At 44.5% G+C, this 26,137-nt stretch overlaps 1 protein-coding gene across 6 annotated transcripts in view; it reads right to left on the bottom strand.

Moving 5' to 3' along the window:
* The window catches only part of CDC25A (cell division cycle 25A), a 235,362-nt gene extending 216,952 nt beyond the window's left edge, over window positions 1–18,410 (bottom strand). For 2 of the 6 annotated variants that reach the window (XM_078662492.1, XM_078662495.1), the window contains exons 1-2: window positions 18,211–18,344; window positions 17,360–17,577 (exon numbers count right to left, since the gene is read on the bottom strand). In XM_078662492.1, the coding sequence (XP_078518618.1) occupies window positions 17,360–17,541 (182 nt within the window). In that variant the 5' untranslated portion in view covers window positions 17,542–17,577; window positions 18,211–18,344. The other 4 variants (XM_078662497.1, XM_078662494.1, XM_078662496.1 and 1 more) reach the window with 4 other exon arrangements.
* Between the last annotated feature and the right edge of the window lie 7,727 nt (window positions 18,411–26,137).

The raw sequence follows: 26,137 nt of genomic DNA, 5'->3' as shown, positions 1-26,137 counted from the left end.
CACGACTTGCGCTTGTGGGGGGAAACATACATCTATATGTTTGCATCAGCCAAATAAGTGAATCAATCCCATATTCTCCTCCACACTATCTCAGACCTACTGAGCTAACCGTGCGGACCAAGCTGCTTGCTCAGTGCTCCTGAACACCCCCTCCCCTTACAGTTCTATTAAAGCTTGACCCCATGCCCTGTATTGCCCTCTTTGACACGTCATGGGTTAACAGCTGTGAAAAGCCTCCGAGTCTTGCAGGTTGGCTTAAACTGGATTTCTGGTCCCTTGTGCCCTTATATTGCTCTCTGTCCTGGGCCTGCATAACGCTTCCCATTTGTATATGTACAACCGTATTTGGCCTTGGCCACATCTTATGATTTTTACTGATGACTGCACTTTCTGCCCTATATATTCTCCTGGGACTATCCATGAGGGGCAGAAGAAGCTTGTTCCAAGACGTGACACTGCGTCTGCATTTTGCCTTGGCCTGCCAATAAACGGACAACGGTGCAAGAACATTTCCTGTGTTTTGTGAGGCAGGCGGGGTCTATTTGCTTTGCGCTGCCCTGAGGAGGGTTGGAGGATTTATTGCCCAACTTAATGGATTACCTAACAACGCTTGCCACCAATACACCATGCACAAACGTGCAACAGAACACAGGCAAGATTCTATCACATTATCCAAAGTCTTGCAGCTGATATGCCAGCACTTTAATCACCTCGCAAATAATGTATTAATCTGATCAGAAAGATCCCCAGATGCCCTTAAGCACAGCATTAAAGCCATTAAGTTGTCAAAAGTTCTGCCAGCTATAAGCACAAAAAAATGGCAACATTCTTTAATTCATACAATTTTCAAAAGGGCATATCATGTGCCATTTGGCTCAGGTTAAATAGAAGAGGTCCTGTTAACTTTTGTACGGCAGATCTGTGTACTCTCTCTCTCTATGTCTGGATTTTGACAGCAAAGCTGTTAGACATGGTCTTTAATATGCTTAAAGTGGGCTTTGGTCCATTCATTACAACAGGCTTTTGCAGACCATCCTTTGCCAACCCATATGTGATTATAGAATCCTCAAGACAATGGCTAAGTCAGAGCAGTGCAACTGTCGCTGGATGCTATTGGGTATTAAGATATAACTTGCTACCTCCAATAGAGTGGTTTAACTGAAGAGCATTGGGGACTATTTACTGCTTAAAATTAAACAATCACATTAAATTACTTGTGCTATACTTGCGTTGCAATAAAGAAAGCAATATTTTTTACTTTTTTAGGTTTTAGTCATTTCTTGTATACAAGTCCGACTTTAAAAGTGCTATCCAAATTTGGAAACCATGATCCCAAGGTGGCAGTCTCCTGAAATCTCTGAAGTTCAACAAAAGCACCACCCTCACAAGACTTTAAGGTGCCCATCTTTGAGTCAGGCCACTCACTTTATGCCATACAAAAGCAGATTTAAGCGGCACCTGTGTGCAACTCTCACGGTTGTTTCACCTCCAAGACATGGTTGCATGTGCCGATGTATTGTGACATTTTTTCAACTTTTGGACAGCTATCTTTGCTATTTACCAGATTCACACCTGGGATTAATAGGAATATTTCAGGTGTCCTCTTCTAGTGTTTGCCACAGCATAGCCAGTGAGATGTAATTTTTAATTAATTTTTGGGAATCATTTTTATGGTAGGGCTTGCATTTGGTGGTAGGGTTATTTTCTGTCAAAGCATGAATTTGCAGAAGGCTTTATATCTATAGTGAGCAAATATAACGGACATGATCTTGATTCCCACTAATGCAAGGACCATGGGGGCCAGGCAGTCATACATACACTGATGTTAAGAACCTTACAACTGTGAAAGCATGTGCATGCTCTACATTCCAAATCAACCAGGTGCACTGGATTTTAGCTATCAAGGAATTCTGAGGTCACCTCAAACTTGTTTAGAAAACAAGCATTGGAAATGCAATAGGTCTGGCATTAGGAAAGTTTGATCGATTGGTATTGTAAATGACACTTTTTTTATTTATGTGTTGGTTTTGAAAATAGCAAAATTAATAGCTTTGTCAGTTACAATGTCAATAGTTTTAACTTTCACAAATGTGACACCTATAGCATTTGTAATGCAATGTGTGTTGTATTTACGTGACTTAGATGTATTGATATTACAAATAACAATGGCTTTTAATTTTGTAAATAATGTGGTGGTGGATGTGGTAGTGCATGTGGTGGATGTGGTGGTGGATGTGGTGGTGCATGTGGTGGATGTGGTGGTGGAGGATGTGGTGGTGGATGTGGTGGTGGATGCGGCGGTGGATGCGGCGGTGGATGCGGCGGTGGATGCGGCGGTGGTGGATGCATGTGGTGGTGGTGGATGCGGTGCTGGTGGTGGATGCGGTGCTGGTGGTGGATGCGGTGGTGGTGGATGTGTTGGATGTGGTGGTGGATGTGTTGGATGTGGTGGTGGATGTGGTGGTGGTGGATGCGGTGGAGGATGCGGTGGTGGATGTGTTGGATGTGGTGGTGGTGGATGCGATGGTGGTGGATGTGGTGGATGTGGTGGATGCGATGGTGGTGGATGCGATGGTGGTGGATGCGATGGTGGTGGATGTGGTGGATGCGATGGTGGTGGATGCGATGGTGGTGGATGTGGTGGATGCGATGGTGGTGGATGTGGTGGTGCATGTGGTGGATGCGGTGGTGGTGGATGCGGTGGTGGTGGAAGTGGTGGTGCATGTGGTGGTGCATGTGGTGGTGCATGTGGTGGTGCATGTGGTGGTGCATGTGGTGGTGCATGTGGTGGTGCATGTGGTGGAAGTGGTGGTGGAAGTGGTGGTGGATGTGGTGGTGGTGGGTGTGGTGGATGTGGTGGTGGTGGGTGTGGTGGATGCGGTGGTGGATGAGGTGGTGGTGCATGTGGTGGATGTGTCGTTGGATGTAGTGGTGGATGTGTCGTTGGATGTAGTGGTGGATGTGTCGTTGGATGTAATGGTGGAAGTCGGAGTGGGTGTGGTGGTGGATGTGGTGGTGGTGGATGCGGTGGTGGATGTGGTGGATGCGGGGTGGGTGTGGTGGATGTGGTGGTGATGGTGGATGTGGTGGTGATGGTGGATGTGGTGGTGGATGTGGTGGAAGTGGATGTGGTGGTGGATATAGCGCATACTTATGGCATGACTAAAAAAAAAAAGCAAGCTGGTTCTGAGACGCTGCGAGCTCTTAACGACTGAGATGAAATCAGCAGCATTCCTGGATTTCTTAAAGTTTGTCGGAGGGGAGGGGGGCCGTGGGCTTTGCAGCACTCATGAGGCGGTTTTATACATTTTGGTTATCCATTCGTTGTGGGCAAGAGATGAGGAGATTACCAGTGATGGAGGGCGCAGACCGTTGCAGCTGTGAGCGCATTCTTTTAATGAATGAAAAAAGAAAAGAAGACACGGCCGGCCGGCCGTGAAACTGAAAGCATGGCCGGCCGGCTTGCAGCTGTGAGGGGAAGTGTGTAACTGTGTCTGCAGTGTAACAAACAAAGCTTCCGACTGTGTCCCTGGGGAACCAGGTTTGAGAGGACTGTATAAAAACCATATCAATGGTAACATTTCCTGCTTAAAATTATAATAATTATTTAAAAAAAATTGAAAATGCACAATTGCACGATGTGAGCAGAAGAGAACAAGCGGGAGGGGTAAGTGCACCGCACCTGCGTCTGACGAGATGCAAATGCCTTGTGCGCCAATTCAGGAAGGGGGAGTGCACGGAACAGAAGTCCTCGGAAGCATCTAATGAGTCAGGGTTGGGGGGAGGGAGGGGGCCGGGGGGGAGTGCGTAACTGTGCCTGCAACGGAACAGACAGAGCTGCCGACTTTAGCCCTGGTGAACCAGGTTTGAGTCTCGGCGTGGGCTGTATAAAAAAAAACATGTTGATGGTAAAAAATGTAAACTTATGATAAATATCATTAAACAATGCTCGAATATGAGCAATTACGCAATGTTAACAAAAGAAAACACACGGGAGGGGGACGTGCACTGTGCCCTTGGAACACATCTGTTGAGATGCAAGTGTCGTGTGTGCCAGTGCAGGAGGAGGAAAGTGCACAGAACAGGCGCCCTCAGAAGCATCTGGGGGAGGAAGGCGGGGAGGGGGGAGGAGAAATGCGACACGACGGGCAGGGGAGGGGGCGGAGCAGGGAGAGCGGCGATGAGGGTGTGAAGCAGCAGGGGCCTTTGAAGTGAAGCTCTTCACTTCAAAGGTGTGGGAGGAGTGCGGCTGAGGGAACAGATGGCGATTTGATGATGTGCACGCGCATTTTAGGTCAATGCGCTTGCGCATTGACCTAAAAGCGCACGGGCACAGCACCAAATCGCCAGCTAGTTAAACCTAAAGGCCTTTGCATACTTTGGTGAAACTCTTAGTGCTCGATCAGGTGAGCGGCCTCAGATTCATCAGCTAATTCAACAGGTACCCGAGAGAGAAACTGTTTCGCTCAGGGTCAATAGTGCGGTCCAGTGCAGAAGCCGGGAATACTACTCCAGTCTCCTGGTTCCACGGTCGGCACTTTAGCCAGAAGACGACACTATTCGGTGTGTTAAAACAGTTTCTTGGATTGGGGAAAACTGTTGCAATTCTTTACAAAGTGCCAGTAGCAAAATTAAATCCAAAAAATTTGGTAAAACTTTAAGAATTGTAGGGCTGATTTAGAAGGCCCTTGCGCCACTTTTGCGTTGTTTTTTAACATGTTAAAAATGACGCAAAAGTGGCGCACGGGGCTTGTAAATCTGCCCCTGTGTATTTTGTCATCACTTAAAACAATCACAAAATCCTATACGGTCAACAAGAGCACTCTACGGTCGGAAATGCACCGTGAAACTGAGTGGATGCGCTTTAAGGCAGTTCATAGTGTATTTGATCAGGATAAATTGTCAAACGGATAAACAGATATTCGAATAATGCCGACAGTGTATGAACTAGGCCCAACAACCGAGCGAGACCGTCCGGGTACTTCTAGGAAACTCGGTTTGATCGCCGATGTTCTCGGCAGATCCTCCAGAAGACTTGGGACGCGAGAGGAGCGCCCTCTGCCGGCACGTCACCAGTCTTGTCTCGTCTTTGTGACATTGGTGTTGGAAGTTTCCGTCTGACGAGTGTCGCTCGGTCTTTCATCCGTGCGACATGGGGAACATTAGGGGCTAATCGAGGTAAAACTACAGGGGCGCAAACAAACAACAGGGAAATGCATGCTGTCCAATGTATGCTGCTTCTTATTCGAAAACGGAAATAGCACTGTTAGCCCCGTCCACATAGCATAAGAGTATATCTCCAGTCTAAACGTCGCCCACTTCGCAAGAGTTTGCTAGGAGCAGGTGGGACTTACTCCTGTAGTACTCACAGCCAAGAATGTGTGCCACCAGAGTGAATCATCTTTTTGTAATTTGGACACAGAATCGAGGGGTGTTGTGTGCCTTAATATAAACTTACACTCGTAAGGCAAACCGGTGCTTGGAATCAAATCTTATCACTATCGCACAGTGCCCCATGGAGCGAAAGCACCTTTCCACACCACACACCCACGCACCCAAACTGAAAGTATGCCGCGCTGGAACACCACATTATGGGGCAGGATTGGCTGAATTATGTAGTAAGAAACCGCAAACAATGTGGTATAGGCGGCATTTTTTGTGCAAGTATTATTTTGGTATTTATGCAACACCTGCTGCAAACGCCAGTGGCCGTGACCGTAACCGACCGTGGCAATTCAACAGAAAGACACCAACCTCCCCTTGGTACCAGGCAGGCCCAAAGCTGAACCTTCCTAAATGAAGCTATAACCCCTCGAGTTATGGAGGCCGAGCGAGACACTCGTTGACTGTAAATCCTGGCAAACAAGGATGCTTCAGAAACATAGTTTACGTTCAATTTGAGCATATTTTATCCTATTGATTACTTCAAGGAAGAACGTAAACCCTTCTTATTACGGAAGAATACAGGGCTCCGTTATGCAGCCTGATTGTAAATACGACATCGTGTGTCCTGTTTAAAACATTATTACCTCTGTCTGTATGCACCATGACCCAATATTTGTTGTTCGGTCACTTTTTTAAATTAATGAAAAAACTTAATGTAGAGTCTAGCCTTGTCTCAGTTTCAAAGGAATGATTTGTGCAGTAAAACACTCCAGCAAATACATATTTGGCATCACTCAGTTTTAAAGACGATCGTCCGCGTACGAAGTGCTTGCTGCACTAATGTCAAACGGTGCTGGCTGACACATCTTTTCTGGGGTAGGTGGTGTGCCTTGAGCGTGGTGAACCAGAAGGCCCCAGATGCAGACGCTGCTGCCTTCGCGTTGTCTGGAGTTGTCGCTGGAACATGGGACTTCTAAACGGTGGCACCTAGAAGGTCACATACCCAGGCCCCGTTCTGTGGGGTGGCTCCCACCTCTGAAATAGGGCAGAGTTAGTTTACACTCCTGTGCCTCTGTGAGTCGACACTTTTCTAACCGCCCCGGGTGTGGAGAGGTGCATCGACTTCCCCCGGAACTTTGGTCAAGTTCAGAAGCTACCTTTCATCTTGTCTCTTTTCTGAAGGTTTTACACTGGCTGCACATGACAGGATTCTGAAAACCCCTCTGGACGGCCCACTGGCTACAGCAGGGCGCTCTTTCGATTCCATCAGTGTAAGAACACCGGTGGGCTACTTGGGAGCGAAGACGGTTAAGATAATCAGTGTGGAGATAGGAAGGTTTTTAAATTCCTCCTAAAAAGGAAACAGTAAACAATGATTCTACTCGGGTCCACAATACCATGGGCAGGATGTGGAGGGACAAGAAATGGCTGCTGCATTCTTGTGTATTTCATTCAACAACTATGCACGCCACCACATTGACATGGGCAATTTAGGTCTACCTGACATTTGTGTAACTTCCTTTACAGAAATTATGCCAAAGACCCCCCCCAAAAATCACGCAAAAGTAGGCATTACTATGCAAGATGGTGGTCTAGCAGTATGTGCTATTTTCAGCACAAATGCTTCTACCATCCATTGTTGTGATTCACCTGAAAAAAAAAACATGAAATCACACTTTGTGAACAACAGCTACTCTTTTCTTTTAGTTTGTATTGTTCCTATGCTCCCAGGATAGACATTTTACCCAAATGACATTAATTATGCGACGGTGCATACAGGCATAATCGCTTTGAAATGATGGTAGAAAAATCACTCAAAAATATACTTCAGTGTTTGACTGCTGCAAAATCCATTTCCTGGATGGTGATTCAGAACTGATTTTCCAAGTTGTGGAGATGCAAGTTTCACTGACAGACGACTAGATGGAAGTTAATGTCAAATATGCAGAAAAGTGAGAATCAGTGCCAAAGATTTGTTGCAGACATTTTGTTACTAAGATTTTCTTGAATTTTTCGATCCCCATTTTATTTAATCTTAGAATGTGGCCATTTTTAAACTATTACCCTAGTTGATAAATGTACATTGGGTATGGGTCTTGCTCATAAACAAATATTAAAAACTTCCTCTCACGAAGACACTTCTCTTGTCATCCTTCACAGCAACTCCCACTTCTGTGCTGAGGAATATTTTGACTACTGCGCAGCTAAACTTTGGAATGACTGCCCCTAATAATAATAATTCTCTTTATTCGGCAGTAATCACAGCCATAAAAGATACAAAGATAAAAACAGTAATACATTCATTGAAAACAATGTATAATTTGTGCAAAATCGCAAAAGTCCATATATCCATTAATCATGTCTCGAGTTTCTTGATCTTAATACTGCTCTTAAAAAATGTATAACAGAAAACAGCAGTGATTTCAGCCCCTGCTCTGTATCCCGCAGGAGTGAGCTCTGCCCGTAATGCTTGTTTTTTTCACCGTCCCCGCATACTTGCAGTGCACACGTTTTATTGCATGCAACCTCGTTTACATTTTCTTGCTTCTTCGCATGTGTAGAACCTCTGTTTATGCCATACACGCTTCAGTAAAACATTCACTGCCCATTCATACCGACGCACTGTCCCTTGCACACGCTGGCTCGTTCCAGTGACCTTCCTGCGCACTCAGCGGAGGCTGGTCTAGCTCGCATTAGTAAACAACCTCCTCCATGCTCGCTCGACCCCACCGCGCCCCCGCCGAGCCCCCACACAGGCGGAGGACGTGCCACTGACGAACACCCGGGGCTTCGCCACCCTGGGCCAGGCGCTGGAGTGGCTCCGGCAAGAGCTGGTGAGTTCTGTTCACCCCCAGCTATCACAGGGTCTGGAGCAAATATTACGGGTGCTGCATGTTAGACTTTTGTCTGTTTTGTGTGTCTAGATGTATGCATTTGTGGAATATATATAGATGCACTGAGTGTAAAATAATGTGTATTCACATTAATTAACTTTGTTGTGTGGGAGTGCGAAAGCCTGGAGCGGCTGACATTGCATCCCACTCGTCAACAATAGTAATACATCGCATATTATGTGACACGGTATGAAGTGCTGTCTCATGCGGTTGTGCTGTTCTGTGTTCATGATTTGACATCTTCACTGTAGTAATATGTCGATGCAGTTCTATTTAGTAAATGTGGATTAAATATCGTGTTATCGGGCCACATTTATTTCATCTTGCTTGGCATAAAACAGTGTGGATGCAGACACAGAATAACACTAGTGTAGTATGCCATTTATTGTTACTTTAACTAATGAGCACATTTCTATGAATTCCCGCAGGGGTTCAAAGTTAAGAGCAGAGGGACTGGGCAAACCCGTGACTTCCTATTTTAACTCCCATAGGACATTTTGTTTACAACAATATCAACAACCAGTGAATGCCTTCATGCCAAAGTTCGCATGAATATAGATCTTTACACACAACGTGTGCTTTTTTTTTTTAGTTTTGTTATAAATATGTTCAGTAGTTAATGAGATATTAAGGTTTGAAAAAGATGCCACGTGGGCCTGAAATGCTTAACACTTTTGTATATTTTGACAGTTGGAAAAGCATTTGTTGATTTGCTTTTAACTGTTTTTGTGTGTGCCTCTGTTGCCTGCTTGTGACCCGGTTTTGTGTGTGCCTCTGTTGCCTGCTTGCAACCCGGTTTTGTGTGTGCCTCTGTTGCCTGCTTGTGACCCGGTTTTGTGTGTGCCTCTGTTGCCTGCTTGTGACCCGGTTTTGTGTGTGTGTGTGGGGGTGCAAATGCAATAGGTGTCGCATTTGCAAGAGATTAGGCTATTGGCTTTGTAAATGACAATGCCATTTATTTATGTTTTCAAAGCCAACACATAAATAAAAAGGTTGTCCTTTACAATGCCAATAGCTCTAACTTTTCCAAAGGTGAAACTGTTGCATTGTAAATGCTTGTTTTTTAAATGGGGGAGGCCGGTCAACAACCAGAAACTGGTTGTGTACAATGAAATGGTTTGCTAATACCGTGTACGGTTTACAGAAAAAGGGGGCACCTATATCTGAGTTGATAACTCATCACTGCCCCATTAGGCCCAGCTTTACTTCTTAAGGTGAGACTGGAAATAGAAAAACCTAATGACTCCATCTTGGGAACAGAATGCCTGTCGCACACAAGAGATACGCAAGATGGAATTAGACACAGCAGTAATATGTGTGCCGAAAACAGAGTTTTAATACATGTGCTAGTCGTGGTGGCGGTCATGATAGTTGGTAAAACAACACAGTTCCAAGAAATAACCTACTGACCTTCGCAATCAGCTGAGCATATATGGCCTCGAGAGAAATCTGGGGTTAGCTCAGACATTAATAGAAGACACTCACAGCACAAACAAGATGGTGTGACTTATCAGTGGATGTGCTCACGATGAGCAACGGAATGAAGCCAGGAGGCAACCATTGTATCCAATGTTAGAGAAAATGTATATAAGCTATGCGCAACAGATGTGTTTTGAGACTTGCTGAATGTGTGTCTGCATGGGAAACTTCTGGAGGCCTCCCAGCTGCATATAAAGATACTAAGAAACCAAGACTTTAGACTGACGTGGTTTTTGATGGGCCGAGGGAAATAAATTAACACAATACGTATTTAAAAAAAAAAAAAAAAAAGGAAGATTGAGAGTAGGATAGATGGCTGCCTTTGTAATGAGACCTAGAATGAGGAATTAATGCTATTAGATATATCTTGTAGCATTTGATTTGCCTTCAAATGTTAGGTAATGTTGTCTGTCAAATTACTTCTTATGCCTTTAACACGGAGGCAGGTGTTTACTTTCTCCCACTTTTACTGCAAAGTGAGTCGATTTTGCAACCAAGTGACAAATCTCCTGGGTCACAGATATGAAAGGAGAAGGCAGCAGCATGTCAAATATTTTGTAACCAAAGTGAAATACTTGTAAACGTACTTTACAAATATTTCTAACTATCAGCCACAAGGAAAGAGCAAATAAGGTATACTGTTTTGTTAGACCCGTCTGCTTCTGAGAGTCCCCTCACCACTATGATTTCTTTTGTTCCCCTGTACCTCCCAAAATTTGGCGCTTTTTATTTGTCTACCAGGACTTTTTATGTGTGGTTTCATGGGGTTAGATGTTCCTTGACGCCCAGTTGCTCACAAGGTTTGTGGCACTTATTTACAAGGCGCCTGGCCCAAACCTGTGGCATTACAAACTGGGGTTGTCAACCTGTGTAAATGAACCTAAAATGGTGGACACCCTTTTTCCTCATGTGAAGTGACTCCCATTGGAGCCTTCATGAACCCTGGCCTTTTGAGGTTTTGGCGCGCATTTCTGACAGGAATTCCTTTATTTTCCTCTGGTACACAAAATGGCTGCTCTAGAACCCCAGTACGGTGGTTGTGAGTGTCCTAAATACCCCTCAAGAGTGCCTTGTCATTGTCACAGCCAGAGAAGGTTCTAGAACCTTCTGGCTCGTGCCAGTACCCCAGGGTACTGGATATATAAGGCCCAGTCCCTGGCGGCAATTTTAGATTGAGAAAATTAGACGAGATGATGGAGATTAGTTCAGACTAGAGAAGAGATTCCAGACTTGACACCAGATTGACACCTGCCCTGTTGACCCCTGAGGTGGCTGGTAGCGCAGGCAGTAGAGCAGCAAAGGGTTGCTGGCGTTGTGTCTGACTGGCGTTCCAGTCAGCTACGTGAGAAGTGATCTAGCGCCTACAGCGCCTGCCCAGCGAGTACCTCATTGCCCCCAAAGACTGTGGCCAGATTCGTGTGCCTCTCCGTCCCCCCCCGGTGGTGAACTGTGATCGAATTATCGAGGCGAGAGCAAGTTCGCCGCGACCGCGATCGTCAGCTGTGCCCCCTTCGCGACAGGTGCCTCTAGAGGGGAGCTCGGACATCTCCGAGCCCCACCAGCGTAGAGCGCTTCCCGCGCAGATTGAAGGTGAGGTGGTGCGCCGGGGAGAGGCCGGCCTTCGTTGGGCGGGACTAGCGTCTTCGCCACTCCCCAGTGACCCGGGAGCTGTAGCTGTGGGCGGGAACCACCCTGAATGCGGAAGTCGGAGGGAGGTCCGTGGAGCCCCTGAGAGCCCCGTCGCTAACGAGAGGAGTGCTGTGCCCGACTGAATCGTATCTTGATTGCAGCCGATGTGAGGTGGGCCCGTTTCCTCATAGTGAATGCAGCGTTGTGAAGGAACTGTGAACCGGCATTTACTTGACTGTGCGCGAAGGTTGTGTGACCTCTCCGGCAGCCCGTTCGTCAGTCTAATGACTTTGAACTGGTGCCGCCTGTGCTCAAGTGGTGCTAAAGCCCGTAGGCGCGCATAGACTTCACCGGCAAAGCAGAGATCCTATCCCGGTGACCGCCGAGTGCAAATGATGTATTTACTGTGTTTCCTTGCCTTCTAGATATACACGCATACGCCTTGAGTGATTATTAAAGAGTCCCAAACCTTATTTTGTGCTCAGAGAAGCCGTATACCTGGTCATTGAAAACAGCATAAACTGTAAGAGTTATCTTTCCCATTTGAAACTTATTGCAGATGTAATGATTCTATAGTATTTAATTGGTGGCAGCGATACCAGAACATACATGTGGTTGTTTATTTAAATGAACCAATATTTATTCTGATATTTATTCTGATACTCATCCCTGAAGTTATTTTATTTATTAATACTATTACCAGAACTGTATGACCACAAGAAATGTATATGTGCTTTCCCAGTCAACCCTATTTACAACAAAGAACTTTTATATAAAGGAATCGTATTTATCTACAGCAGTGGTGTGGTGTCCTTTTTGGTGTGGATGTACAAGGAGTTATTATTGGGTCAGAGCCGGCTTAACACTACAGCCTTCACTTGCCTTGTCACTTGAGCCAAGCTACCCCCTTTGTGCTGGGCTTGCCCATCGCAGGTCCAACATGTTTTTTAGGTCTCGCCTGTCGATGCGCATGCGCATCGAGCAAGCGAGACTATAGGGGCTCATCGACTCTTTATCTAACTTGCAAGGAATCGTGGCGATTCCTTGCAGTGCCCGTGACTTTTAAGCTCAATGCGCATGTGCATTGAGCTTAAAAGCGCGTGCACAGCCGCCCGCATTCCTCCGACACCTTTGAAGTGAAGCTTAGCTTCACTTCAAAGGCCCGGCTTCTTCACACCCACATGCCGCTCTGCCCCGCTCCGCCCCCTCCCCTGAGTCATCCTGCCTGCCCCTTCCCGCCGTGTCGCATTTCTCCTCCCCCCTCCCCTCTCTTCCCTCCGTCTTGTTTCTTTTGGCGATGTTCTTGTTTGTTTAAGCACGTGAGGTTTTGTTAGCTGTCCCGATGTTTTATAGCCTTACACGCCTTACTCGCCTTTAAATCTGTAAGCAGACACTCGTTGTGTCACGTATTCAGCGCGGCTGCTGCTTGGGATCATGTGTTTTTTTTAAAAACAAGCAATTTAGTTATAGAAAGAGGAGGGCTCTATATGCTTTGTAACCTGTGTCGGACGTATTTCGCATGTTTGCTGCTTGGGATCAGGAGTTTTTTTGAGGACAATATGCTTTTAAACGTGTTGTACCCCCTGAATATAACTATTGTAGCTGATGCTAATTGAAAAGGATCGAGGAGGCTGCGCTGTTACAATCTAAATAGCAAAGTGCTCGAAATTATTATTAATGTGCAGCGCTACTCCGTGTGATATTTTGTTAGCAATCCCGATGTTTTATAGACTTTTTGGTAAAAAAAAGAAAGACGAGTGCCTTACTCGCTTTTAAATGTGTAAGCAGACACTCGTTGTGTCACGTATTCAGCGCAGCTGCTGCTTGGGATCGCATGTTTTTTTTAAGAACAAGCATATTTTAGTGGGCAGGCACAGGAGTTATTTTTACAATTCAAGCAGCGCTAAACATTTATGTGTGAGGTAATATACGGAGCTAACTAACAAACAGCACTTACGTTTATTACATTCCTAGCTATGGTATATTACAGATTTGCACTTTAAAATGTAAGGTTTTTAACTGTTAAACGGTGTGCGTCTTTATGCAGGTTTACTTATTGCCAATTTCACCCGTAGTTGTAACCGTGCTTTTTATCAGCACTATTTACATTACCTAAAACATATTTGTTTTGTTAGCACGGAATGATGTCTTTTTTGTACTGTGTATGATGTGCACAGATACAAAGCTACGCGCACAGAGGTAGCTAAAACTGGATTTGGTATCGTTGCCGCCACATCCCTTCTGATTTAGCATAAATGTAGTTTAAACCGCTGCCATGCAACTGAGGAACCGGTTCGGCTCTCTGGGAAACGCGGGCTCTATTGGTGCTGCACACCGGTTGGTTATTTAAACTATAGTATTTTCACCTCCTGCAATTGTGTTTAAAAATGTTTGGCATCCCGACAACATATGTCTACACCCTGTGGTATAACATACATTTTAAGTAGAGCTATGGCTGTGCATTGCGAACACGCCACGGTGATCTGTTTATTTTTACAGCAGAGACTGATGTTTTACGCATAAGAGCTTTTTATATTTACAAGTAAAATCCGTAGTACTGCTAGCGAAGAGCTCTGCAATAGGACTATTTAGTTTAAAATAAGCAGTCCGTGTGCGTGATAATTAATAAAAAAGAAAACATATAAATGTAGAAAACAAGTATATGCTATATAATAGTGTACTCCTTTGCCCTGTGCGTTTTGCACATGTGATACGTAATGCAAAGTAGCTTGCATGGCATGCTTTCTTGAGCACAGACGCACATCTTTATTGCGCTTCCTGGAGATAAGCATAAGTTTTATATTATCCTTTTGGTCCACCATAAAATTAATTGTGTTCTCTTTAGAAGTGGAGCTGGGGCGTGGGTTTTATCACTTTTCTCGCCGTTTGTTTACAAACCTGTTGCAGAGGTTAGCTGCATCTGGTACTTTGTTATAAATGTTGCGTTAAAGATGTATTGTGCGATAAATGTAGGCCTTATTTTCCTATGTCTTTTAATAATTGTGTATGCTTGGTATATAGTATTATACAGCTATTTGTGGTTTAACTGTATAGTTAAAAAAAATACTGTTACAGCTTAAACAAAATATTGCAGAGGTTATGAGGGATTTTTAAACGTGTGGAATTTATCTAAAAAAATCTAGAGCCCCACACTCCTTTAAACCTGTAAGCAGACACTCGTTGTTCAGTGCATACAGCGCGACTGCCACTTGGGATCCGATGCTGTCTTTAAAGCATCAAATGTAGCTTTTAAAAACGGGGCCCCACACACCTGTCAACCCATATGCAAACACTCGTTCTGCAGCGCATACAGCGTGCCTGCCACTTGGGATCTAATGTTGCCTTTAAAGTGTGTCATTTAACCTTTAAAAAACGGGGCCCCACATGCCTTTCAAACCATAAGCAAACACTCGTTGTGCAGCGCATGTAGCATGTCTGTTGCTTACAATAAAGCAGCTCCCAGCTATGCATAAGTGGTTTTATTAATTACCCACCACATTATCACTCAGCACCACCACAGCACCACTCAGCAGCACCACAGCATCACTCAGCACCACCACAGCACCACTCAGCAGCACCACAGCATCACTCAGCACCACCAGAGCACCACTCTGCACCACAACAGCACCACTCAGCACCACCACATCATCACTCAGCGCTACCCCAGCATCACTCAGCACCACAACACCACCACTCAGCATCACCACATCATCACTCAGCGCTACCCCAGCATCACTCCGCACCACCACATTATCACTCAGCATCACCACAGTATCACTCAGCACCACCACATCACCACACAGCACCACCACAGCATCACTCAGCACCACCACAGCACCACTCAGTACCACCACAGCACCACTCAGCACCACCACAGCACCACCACATTATCACTCAGCACCACCACAGCACCACTCAGCAGCACCACAGCATCACTCAGCACCACCACAGCACCACTCAGCACCACCACAGCACCACTCAGCACCACCATATTATCATTCTGCACCACCACATTATCACTCAGCACCACCACATTATCACTCAGCACCACCACAGCATCACTCGGCACCACCACAGCACCACTCAGCACCACCACAGCATCACTCAGCGCCACCCCAGCATCACTCAGCGCCACCCCAGCATCACTCAGCACCACCAGAGCACCACTCTGCACCACAACAGCACCACTCTGCACCACAACAGCACCACTCAGCGTCACCCCAGCATCACTCAGCACCACAACACCACCACTCAGCATCACCACATCATCACTCAGCGCTACCCCAGCATCACTCCGCACCACCACATTATCACTCAGCATCACCACAGTATCACTCAGCACCACCACATCACCACACAGCACCACCACAGCATCACTCAGCACCACCACTCAGTACCACCACAGCACCACTCAGCACCACCACATTATCACTCAGCACCACCATATTATCATTCAGCACCACCACAGCACCACTCAGCATCACCACAGCATCACTTAGCACCACTCAGCACCACCACAGCATCACTCAGCACCACCACCGCATCACTCAGCACCACCACAGCATCACTCAGCACCACCACAGCATCACTCAGCACCACCACAGCATCACTCAGCACCACCACAGCATCACTCAGCACCACCACAGCATCACTCAGCACCACCACAGCATCACTCAGCACCACCACAGCATCACTCAGCACCACCCCAGCACCACTCAGCACCACCACAGCACCACTCAGCACCACCCCAGCATCACTCAGCGCCACCACAGCACCACTCAGCATCACCACATCATCATTCACCGCTACACCAGCATCACTCAGCATCACTCAGCACCACCACATTATCACTAAGCACCACCACATTATCACTCAGCACCAACACAGCACCACTCAGCATCACCAAAGTATCACTCAGCACTACCACAGCATCACTCAGCACCACCACAGCACCACTCAGCACCACCACATTATCACTCAGCACCACCACATTATCACTCAGCACCACCACAGCATCACTCAGGGCCACCACAGCATCACTCAGGGGCACCACAGCATCACTCAGGGGCACCACAACATCACTATGCGCTACCACAGCATCACTGAACGCCACAGCATCACTCGTCGCCACCACAACGTCACTCCGCGCCCCCACAGCATCAATCTGTGCAACCATTCAACAACAACTGGTTCAAATATGTTCTCTCAATGTTTCAAGCTTTATTACAAATGTCACAAAAAGATGTTAATTTTTCACTTCTGTTCTTGGATTTTTGTCACAATAAAATACACTGAACATAATCTTCACAAAGGTTATTTACAAAAGTTTAAGCTATTGCCATTATAAATTACAATAACTTTTATTTAAGTATTAATTATAAAAAAAATAAAAGCCATTGTTATTTGTAATATCAATACATCTAATTCACGTAAATACAACACTTATTGCATTACAAATGCTATAGGTGTCACATTTGCGAAAGTTATAACTATTGGCATTGTAAATGACAAAGCTATTAATTTAGCTATTTTCAAAACCAACACATAAACAAAAAATGTGTCATTTACAATCCCCATAGCTCAAACTTCCCTAATGCGAGACCTATTGCATTGCAAATGCTTGTTCTAAATCTGAATTGTGATGGATACAGCGATTTTAATGGGAACTCAAACCAAGTCACTTTACTTGTGTGATAAGTCCGCACTGAAATCAGATTCTCGTAAATTATTGTTTGTGCACCATGTACGTTCAACGATAAAGATTCATACCATATGACACATTTTCCAGAGGACATTTCAATTGAAAATGTAATCCCTGCACATTACAGTACACACTATGGCTTCACCATGCATCCCTGGATACATAACCCTACCAGACTCATCCTGAATGGACAGGATCATTTGCTACACTTGACGGGTAACATGCAAAAACAAAAAAAAACGTAATTCCCCCCCCCCCCCCCAAAGCTTACCTGCCCAGCCCTTGCAGCTGGTCCATAGTGAGAGCTAGGTTGGTTATGGGTGAGAGCACAGATGGGCGAGTCTCAGTTCTGAAGAGGGACTTGGACACTGGCAGGGAGGTGTCAGGGGAGCACGAGGCGGGCAGAGAGAGGCGGCGGGGTCCCCAGGTCGGAGCAGCTCGATAGCCGTCCATGATGTTGATAAAATGACGCGATGGGGTCCTTCACGCCTACAACCAAAGTAATATAAATACTGGATCAATGTGTGTGGTTTAATGGGCTACATACACAGGAAAAAGGTTGAAGTTGTGATTCGATAGAGTTCCAACTGATCATAGATAAAAGTTAGAACAATATTATTCATGCAACACACACGCGAGAGAAGTAACGGCGTAAAACACATCAAAAATATATATATTTTTTTTAACACTGAACGCTAATCTAAGCAGTTGTAATTCATATTAAAAGAGCGTACAACCGAGTGCCTCCTGCAAACGAATTCGGCCAATCATGTATAGCCACATATAACCGAAACGAAGATACATGTAGACCGACAATAGAAAGTCAGGCGGGGACCAAGGACACCAAAAGCACAGGCGCCGAAAGGCGACGCATGTGGAGACAACCCAATAATACCGATTAAAACGTCTTCCATTCTAACAATGGACATATTTCTAATAATAGGTTTACTCTGTGTGGCGAAGATTTTGGGCACCCTTGACAGGATAAACTGCCCGTTAAAAATCGCGGATACCTGGAGGATAGGGTTGACGCACTAAACCTTAAAATCAAACTCAAAACGCTTTACAGCCTGTAACAAAGGTAAAACACAAGAAAATGCTACGGAGAACTCATAACAGCACCTAGGCCCGAGGAGCCCGCCCCTACTTCCGGCTTCTCTTCTGCCGCGACCCCAGCCTCTGACCGCTTGGCGCCTTCTTCCTGGCCCCAGCAACTAAAACTGGCGCCAACCTACACCAGCCAATCAGCGTATTCGCTAGTATTACCTACAACGGGTGACAACCAATCGATCCACGGCGTCCATTAAACTAGCCTACGGAATCTGTCAGGTCACTTACGCGGAAATGTTAGGTGTGATTGACAGCAACGACCGCCAACCGGTAAGTAATAATTTTCGCGGCATCTAAAACGGCCAATAGAAAGCCAGCGGAAGGACCGTGGCGTGGGATGTAAATATTCTAATATGCGAAAACTCCCGGGAAAGGATCTCGAGAACACGTTTTTCGTAATCGCTCGCTGTCAATTGTGTAAACAAGGTTTTGTTCTTTGAATGTGCGTCCTCTGGGCAGCGCAGGATCCGATTGGTAAATAGCCTGCCCTTTCCCATTTAGTTGCTTCTGAAAATTCGCGCGATCGCGCGCATACACCTTTTTTAAATTATTTATTTTATTGTATGCGTTTTTATATAGCGCGGACTGTACCCGAAGGATTTAGTTTGTAATGATCAAAATACTTTTATTTGATTTCATTAAGAATCATAAAAGGGTGGGCGTAACGCCATGAGTCATAAAACCATGGATCAACATTTCAAAACGTATCTAAAGGAAGAAGAGAAATATTGTAGGGAAATGATAAGCAAGATGAGGCTAAATCATGTCAACGGGCAATAAATAGTTTAAGGTTTTAAAAAGTTCTTCTGCCACGTTTTACCAAAAGTCTTTAACACAATAAAGCGGTTCAGTTAGTAAGCATCTGGGGTGATTAGCAGCTGGTACATTAAAAAAGTTATGATCTGTGCCATTGAAGAGCTGTAAACAAATTGTATTAAGGCTGCTTGTGTTAATTTGATATATTGTCTAGTTCATTTGCCGCCGATTTCCATAAGTTTATGCCACTGCATGGACGTCCCGCCGAGACATTTTATGACTGCCGCTCTGCATGTCCGTATGTGTGCTTTTCTTAGTTCCTCACGCAAGACTGTTTTCCTGGTTTCTAGTAATGCGGGGCAGATACATAGGAGGTGCAATAATGACTCATATCCCTGTCCTTATTGCCGACATTCTTTAGTTGACCATGTTTGTTTCCATTTTGGGGTCAAATCCTTCGTGGGGTATACCCCCAGCCTCAACAGTGTCAAATAGTGTTTTTTATGATATGAAAAGTGTTCAAACAGGTAGTGTTGGGGTTTTAGGGTATGGTACGATTGTATCACTGCCCAAGCATGTTTTTTTTTTTTTTTAGGTGTTTTTTTTTAGGTGGCTGTTTTAATAAAGATGTTCGTTTAATCGCGTTAGTCACAGCAATTTTAAAACCGGAAAACGTTATTATGGTTAGCCATGCCTCCTCTAGTTGTAGTTCCAAGAGTGATTTTTTTAGCACTGTGGTAATTGAGTTTTTTTGCCTGGTTTGGGCTTCGATCTCGATCCAACAATGGTGGGCTAAGGTGTTCTCTTCGGCTGCTCTGATCCTCCAGTAGTATTTGACTAGTGCGCCTTGTCTGGCTGGTTTCTGTTTTATTAGCCCATATTCCAGTCGGATTTGGGCTTGCGAAATTTGACGAGGAATTAAAAACAGGCGCTTGAAGAGGGTGGATTGTGCTGTATTTAGTGCTGTAGGATCATTGTTGTTCAATATTTCTGAACCATATGAGATGGAAGGTAGAAATTTAACTGCGATTACTTTAAGCCAGGTGCCCTGTTGAGCAACCTGAAAGTTTTTGCTGTAAGCTTTTGAATGCGAAGAGCAGTTGTTTTGCTTTTGTACGGCCTTGGTCCAGATGTTGTTTGAAGTTAAGATGGCAATCCAGTTGAAAGCCTTAGTATTTATACGAAACCACCCTGGTTAACGGTTTCTCATCTAATTTCCAGGTGAATTTGCTTTTTTTACTTGTTGAGTTATGTTTGGAGAAGCACATCACCTTTGTTTTTTTGTGGTTAATTGTGAGTTGGACGGAGGTGATGTAGGCTCCTAGTTTGGAAATTAGTCGCTGCAGACCTATTGGAGTTTGTGCTAGTAGGACAATATTATCCGCTTATTGAAGACTTGGAGTTGGGATTTTGCCAAATTTTGGTGGGTCTGCTTGAACAAGGTGGAGGTGCTTATCTAGGTCTGCGGTGTAAATGTTAAATAAGCAGGGAGCCATTACGCACCCCTGTTTTAACCCATTGAATGTTGCAATTTTCCTAGTTATGCTGCACCCGTCTCCTTTACTTATTTCGACCCATGTATCAGTGTACAGGTTGGTGATAGCTGCCAAAAGTTTGGGTGGTGCCCCCCAACTTTGCATCTTAGCCCATAGTTTGGCTCTTGATATCTTATCAAAGGCCGCCTTCAGGTCAATAAAGCATGTGTAAAAGGTGTTGGAGTTAGATATGGCTTTATTGGCTAAGAGCGTGACTGCAGAGATGTTTGTGAGGGTACCCATCCCTACTCAGAATCCAGTTTGCGTATTGGGGATAAGATTTGTGCTGCGGTCCCAGTCCTCTAGGTCTACCAACAGTTTTGAAGCATACATTTTTGCCTCCACGTCGATGAGTGCTATTGACCTGTAATTAGTGGGGTCAGAGCGTTCGCCCGACTTGTGAATTGGGTTTAGAATACTGCCTCTCCAGGAGTCGGGAAGCGTCCCGGACGACTGGGCATGAGTGAAAAAAGGGGTCAGGATGCTGGACCAGAATGGAGGATCGTGACGAAACAGGGCGTTTGGCAAGCCATTTGGCCCTGGTGCTCCCTCCATTCTTAGCTTTTTGATGGTTCTAAGGACTTGTTCTTGTGAAATCTGCTGGGGGAGGTCGAATGAATCTGTACTTGGGGTGACATTGACTGGGCCTGCACTGGGATCATTCTTCCCTTTTAGTATTTCTTGCGTTAGTTTAGTTTGTATTTGTCGTTGCTCGGTGAAGCTGGACGAATTGGTGGCCTCGAAGGATGGTTAATAACTCTGCTGAAGAAGCCTTTCATTCTTTGAGAGTAATAACATTCATCACCTCCTCTCCAGTCCATGCCTCGCTCAGTTATTCCCGACATTCAAGGGGATCCTGCATACAAAGGCACGTGCAACTTACTTAAGACAACCAGCTATTTTGTTCCTGACTCCAGGAAGATTCTTCAAATTATACCTGTAGTCTATAATTCTTAAGGACATTCTAGCTATTCTAGGAGTCGCTTTGAATACCCCACCCGTAGATAACACTTTCAATAATGGTTCATGGTCACATCTTATTTCGGGAGGAAACCAAAAGGAATTCCCCTGGACTGAAGTCCACAAGTATATACGCAAAACACCTGTAACTTTCATCTCGCGGCGCTTGCATATCTAACATTCATTCATCCCTCACTTATAACCCTATGGGTTCAACAACTGTCGCATAAACATAAAACCAAACTGGAAAGTAGTGCTATCATATATTTATTAATAAAAATACCAGAAGTGTACTTGCTTATGTACAAAAGTTAAAAAGCTCCTTCAACTGATTTCTCAAGGATACCATTAAAATTAAACATACAATATATAAAGAAAAACATTAATTTTGGACATTACAAATTACAATGATTAAAATACAAAACCCTACGACCTCAACATCACAATCATAGTATCCAGAATTTGATCCAAATCTAATATGTTATACAAAGGTTATTTCGTAAAAGATATATTTTTTATCCTGTAATCCCTTGAGCTTTGGATTCTTTAAACACATCTTATTTCCACATGAAATCCCCATACAAAATTCCAGGAAGTGTTCTAACCCACACAGGGGCAAGAGTTTCCCTCTCTATCACCGAATAACGTTTTTCTGATTGGGAGGGGGGGGACAATGCCCTGAATGCAAATGCAATGTATAAGTTCATTACGTTTAGCATCACTTTCACATATAACTGCCCCTAAATAACCCTTGCTCAACTTTTCCTTACTCTACCCCTCCTTGCATCATCTCATACCTCTTTGTACTATTCAGATCTCCCAAACAAACCTTTCTAAACTCTTGCCCCTGACTCTTCACTCTCCACCTCCCCTTTTACTCATCCCAAGCCTCCTACTGCTATGAGCTAAAAAATAAAAGAAAACAAATATTCTAAATCCTCTTCTATCCCTCCACTATCCTTTTCAATCCAAATAACAGACTAACATGTCCACCCCTCAAACGAATTTCATATTTCACTGTACTAATTCACCACTAATACTTTATGGGTTTCAGAGTAGCGAGCTATGTGCCGAAAAAGCGCTTTAACACCTCTTCAGGGGTTGCAAGCGCTATATAAATGCAAACCTTTTCCGTCTTTTCCCTCCGCTATCCTTCCCAATCCAAATAAGTAACTCAAATTACTTTCATATTTCACTATACTAATTCACCACTAATCCTTTATGGGTTCCGGAGTAGCATACTACTCGCCGAAAAAGCTATTTAATGTCTCGTCAGGGGTAGTAAGCGTTAATAAATGCAATTATAATACAATACCCTTGTTCCTAGCATCAGTTGTTAATACTCATTCAAGCTTGAAATCAAACCCATTTAACACTTTTGCAGTACAGATATTCTCTTTTATGCACTCAAAATCATTCTGCAATGTAGCATTCCAAACAAATTGACATTAGTTATTTAATTGTTGACGTAAGTTGAATGTTTTCTCTGAAAAAATCATTGATAAATGTAGCATTCAATTCCACTTACCCTAAGAATTATCTCCGTTCATTCTTATTATTGGGTGCAGAAGCCTCCCTCACTCATTCAACAACACATTTTTAGGTCTTGTACCCTCCACTGTGATTTCATGTCCTAGGTAGTCCAAAGATTGTACCCAAATTTACATTTAGAAAATTCAGCCGTTAAGCCATTCTCTTTTAATTTCTTTAGCACCTCTTACAGTCCCCTGGCATGTTGTTCCATACTCTCCCCATGATCAGTATGTCATCTTGAAAGAAAACAGTGCCAGGCATGCAAAAGAACCACTTGTGCATTAGTTTTAAAAAAAAACGGCCAGTGCAAAAGCGAATCCGAACAGCATGCAAACATATTGATAACATCCACCTGGGAGTTATGAAAATGGTCAAGGTTTTGCTATCTTCGTGTAATTTCACCTGGTGGTATGCAGAGGATAAGTCAACCGATGTAAACTACTATCCCCTTAGTCATTGCCAACATTTCATTTATTTTAGGTAACAGAAATCTTTCAACAATGTTTTTATTGAATTCGCTCAAATCCACACACAGCTGAATTTCCCCATTCACCCGTCTTGCAACAACCAATGGGGCAATCCATTCCACAGCATCCACCTCCTCAATAATTCCTCCTTTGAGTAATTTATCAAGCTTCATATTGACCTCCTCTCTTAAAACCCACGGAATATCTCTTGACTTTTTAATTTTTAGGTTTCGTAACCTGGCGAGGGGCGAAGCCCCTCCCAGATCGAAATCTGTTGTTTTTAATAGTGAGGTTAGGACAGCCTCTGTTTCCAATTGGCTAGCTCCATAAATGGAGGCTAGCCATTGGGAGGCAGAGGCTGTCAATCGCGCTTTCTCACGAAAACGCGATTCGGGGGCGTTTCTGGTGCTTTTTTTAAGCCCCGCCCCTTTGTCCCGGGCCGTGCTGCCATTGGCTGCCGGCCCGGGACACCCCCGTGACGTCATTCCCGGGCCGCGCTGCGATTGGCTGCCGGCCCGGGACACCCCCGTGACGTCAGCCAATCACAGCGCGGCCCGGGACCTGACTTGTTAGAATGGGTGCTAATTCCTCCGTTTTGGGTGCTGTGTTAAATGCTTAAAGCTGTGGCACGTGCGAGAAGAGGGACGGCGCTCTTCCGCTGTTCTGGCCCCGGGCGTTTGCAAGATCGGCTTGATTTGAACCGAAAAACAAAGGAATCCAGAGGAGAGCAGCATCGGGATCTCTGGTGAGTTGACCGATAAACAAAAGTAACTCTTCGCTCCGCCGCCCTCTCCGAGAAGCAGTACACCCCTCATCCCCCCCGTGGAGGGATCTCCTAGCCGTGTGCGTGTACCACCCCCTTCTTTTTTTTAAATGCAATGTTTCGAATTCAAAACAGGAGGCCTTGCCTATCCATTAAATGTGTGCGCGCGCACTAAATCCAGACAGAAGTTTGCGCCTTTTTTAGAGGTGCTCGTCGACCCTTTTCTGGTAGGTTGCACTGGTCTCCCGGAACTCAGTGGAATCTCCCAAATTGGCGCACTGTAATTTTACATGCCTTTTAGCACTTCAAATATCCCTGACATGGAGGAGTCCCAGACCTTCTTGAAAGGTACTCTCAGCTGCGTGGCAGTTTCCGCTTTGGATAGCTCACTGCGCCAAGACGCTACATTAGTGGGCGATTGGCACTGTATAGAAACCCGTAAGAGTAAAGAATGATCATCTATTTCACTCTAATATAATATTATATATGCGTGTGTGCGCGCGCTATTTGAATAGCGTACATCTGCCATGACTATGGCCTCTTGGCACCTTTGACAGTCGGCGCTGTCTACCGATACAACGCTGTGTACGTATAATATATATTGTATTACAGAGAGATACCTTTGAATAAAACCCAACAATCACATAAGTGTGCAGTACAGAAGTTGGGTTTCATTCAAAGCTATTTCACAAAAAGCAAAAACCTTGATGTAACAGAAATTTACTCGGGTGGGTAGCCCCAAATCGCCAAAGATGATTTGCCGCTTTTGGAAAACCAAGCAAAAATGTATCCTGTTTTCAGCTGTAATTCGTGTGTGCATAAATGCCTTCTTAGTGCTTCACCTAGAGGGAATTGGGCCGAGAGTGTAAAAGAGGTATGTTGGCTCTACATAAACTGTAGTAATGAAGTGAGTTCGTTTACAATAAATCGCCAGAGTCGCCAACTGAGGGGGGTGCAGGGGTGCGGTAGTTAGCTTGCTGACCCGTAAGGCATGCTCTTCGACGTACCATGACATCATAGGAAGTGACTTCATTGGACGGGTCACTGTTGTGGCACTCAGGAAGCAGCTTGAAAGATAGAAAAGGAGCAGTTAAAGCTTTGGCCCACATTGGAATAGTTGTCACAACTGTCAGACTCTGCTAGTAGTCAACGTCTAAAATACGCAGCAGTGCAAGCAGCGAGTGCAATGTGAGACTATGACATACATAATGCAAGATCCAGACAAAGATACTGAGCATGGTGTGCACTGAGGTCAAATCGTTTGCACAGGATCAAACATTTAGCAAAGGAAGGAAGCAGAGATTTTTCACTCTGTCTGCAGAGCCACGCAAGAACGTTTATCTCATCCTGTTTCTAGTTTCACAGGAAAAGGTAATAATTGGTTGTCCTTTCCGTTCAAGAGCCAAACAAGTGCAGTGTGAGGAACAGGGTGCAAGTCCAAAAATAAATAAGTGTGGGACTACTTAGCGTGTGCAGTGAACTCACCAAAAGTGATGTATTAAAAAGAAGAATCACTCGCTCAGCCCTTGTCGTAGAGGGTCTGCTTTTTCCAGTTTCTGGCTACTGTACTTGTCTGTATACACAAAGTGAACATTCTGTTCGTTGAACTGGATAAGGTATGTGTATAAGACAGACTGAAGCATGGAATGCTAACCCTATGGGGTTCACTCAAATAGTCACTGGAGTTTTATATATATATATATATATATATATATATATATATATATATATATATATATATATATATATATATATATATATATATATATATATATATATATATATATATATATATATATATATATATATATATATATATATATATATATATATATATATATATATATATATATATATATATATATATATATATATAGTGTGGCTCACTGGTTAGAGGCGGCAGACCTGGAAGCAGAAGTCGGCCG

Source organism: Lissotriton helveticus, chromosome 10 (genome assembly GCF_964261635.1).
Source record: "Lissotriton helveticus chromosome 10, aLisHel1.1, whole genome shotgun sequence".
NCBI lineage: Eukaryota > Metazoa > Chordata > Amphibia > Caudata > Salamandridae > Lissotriton > Lissotriton helveticus.
Note: the sequence above shows the minus strand (reverse complement) of the source record. Positions and strands in the feature narration are given on the sequence as shown.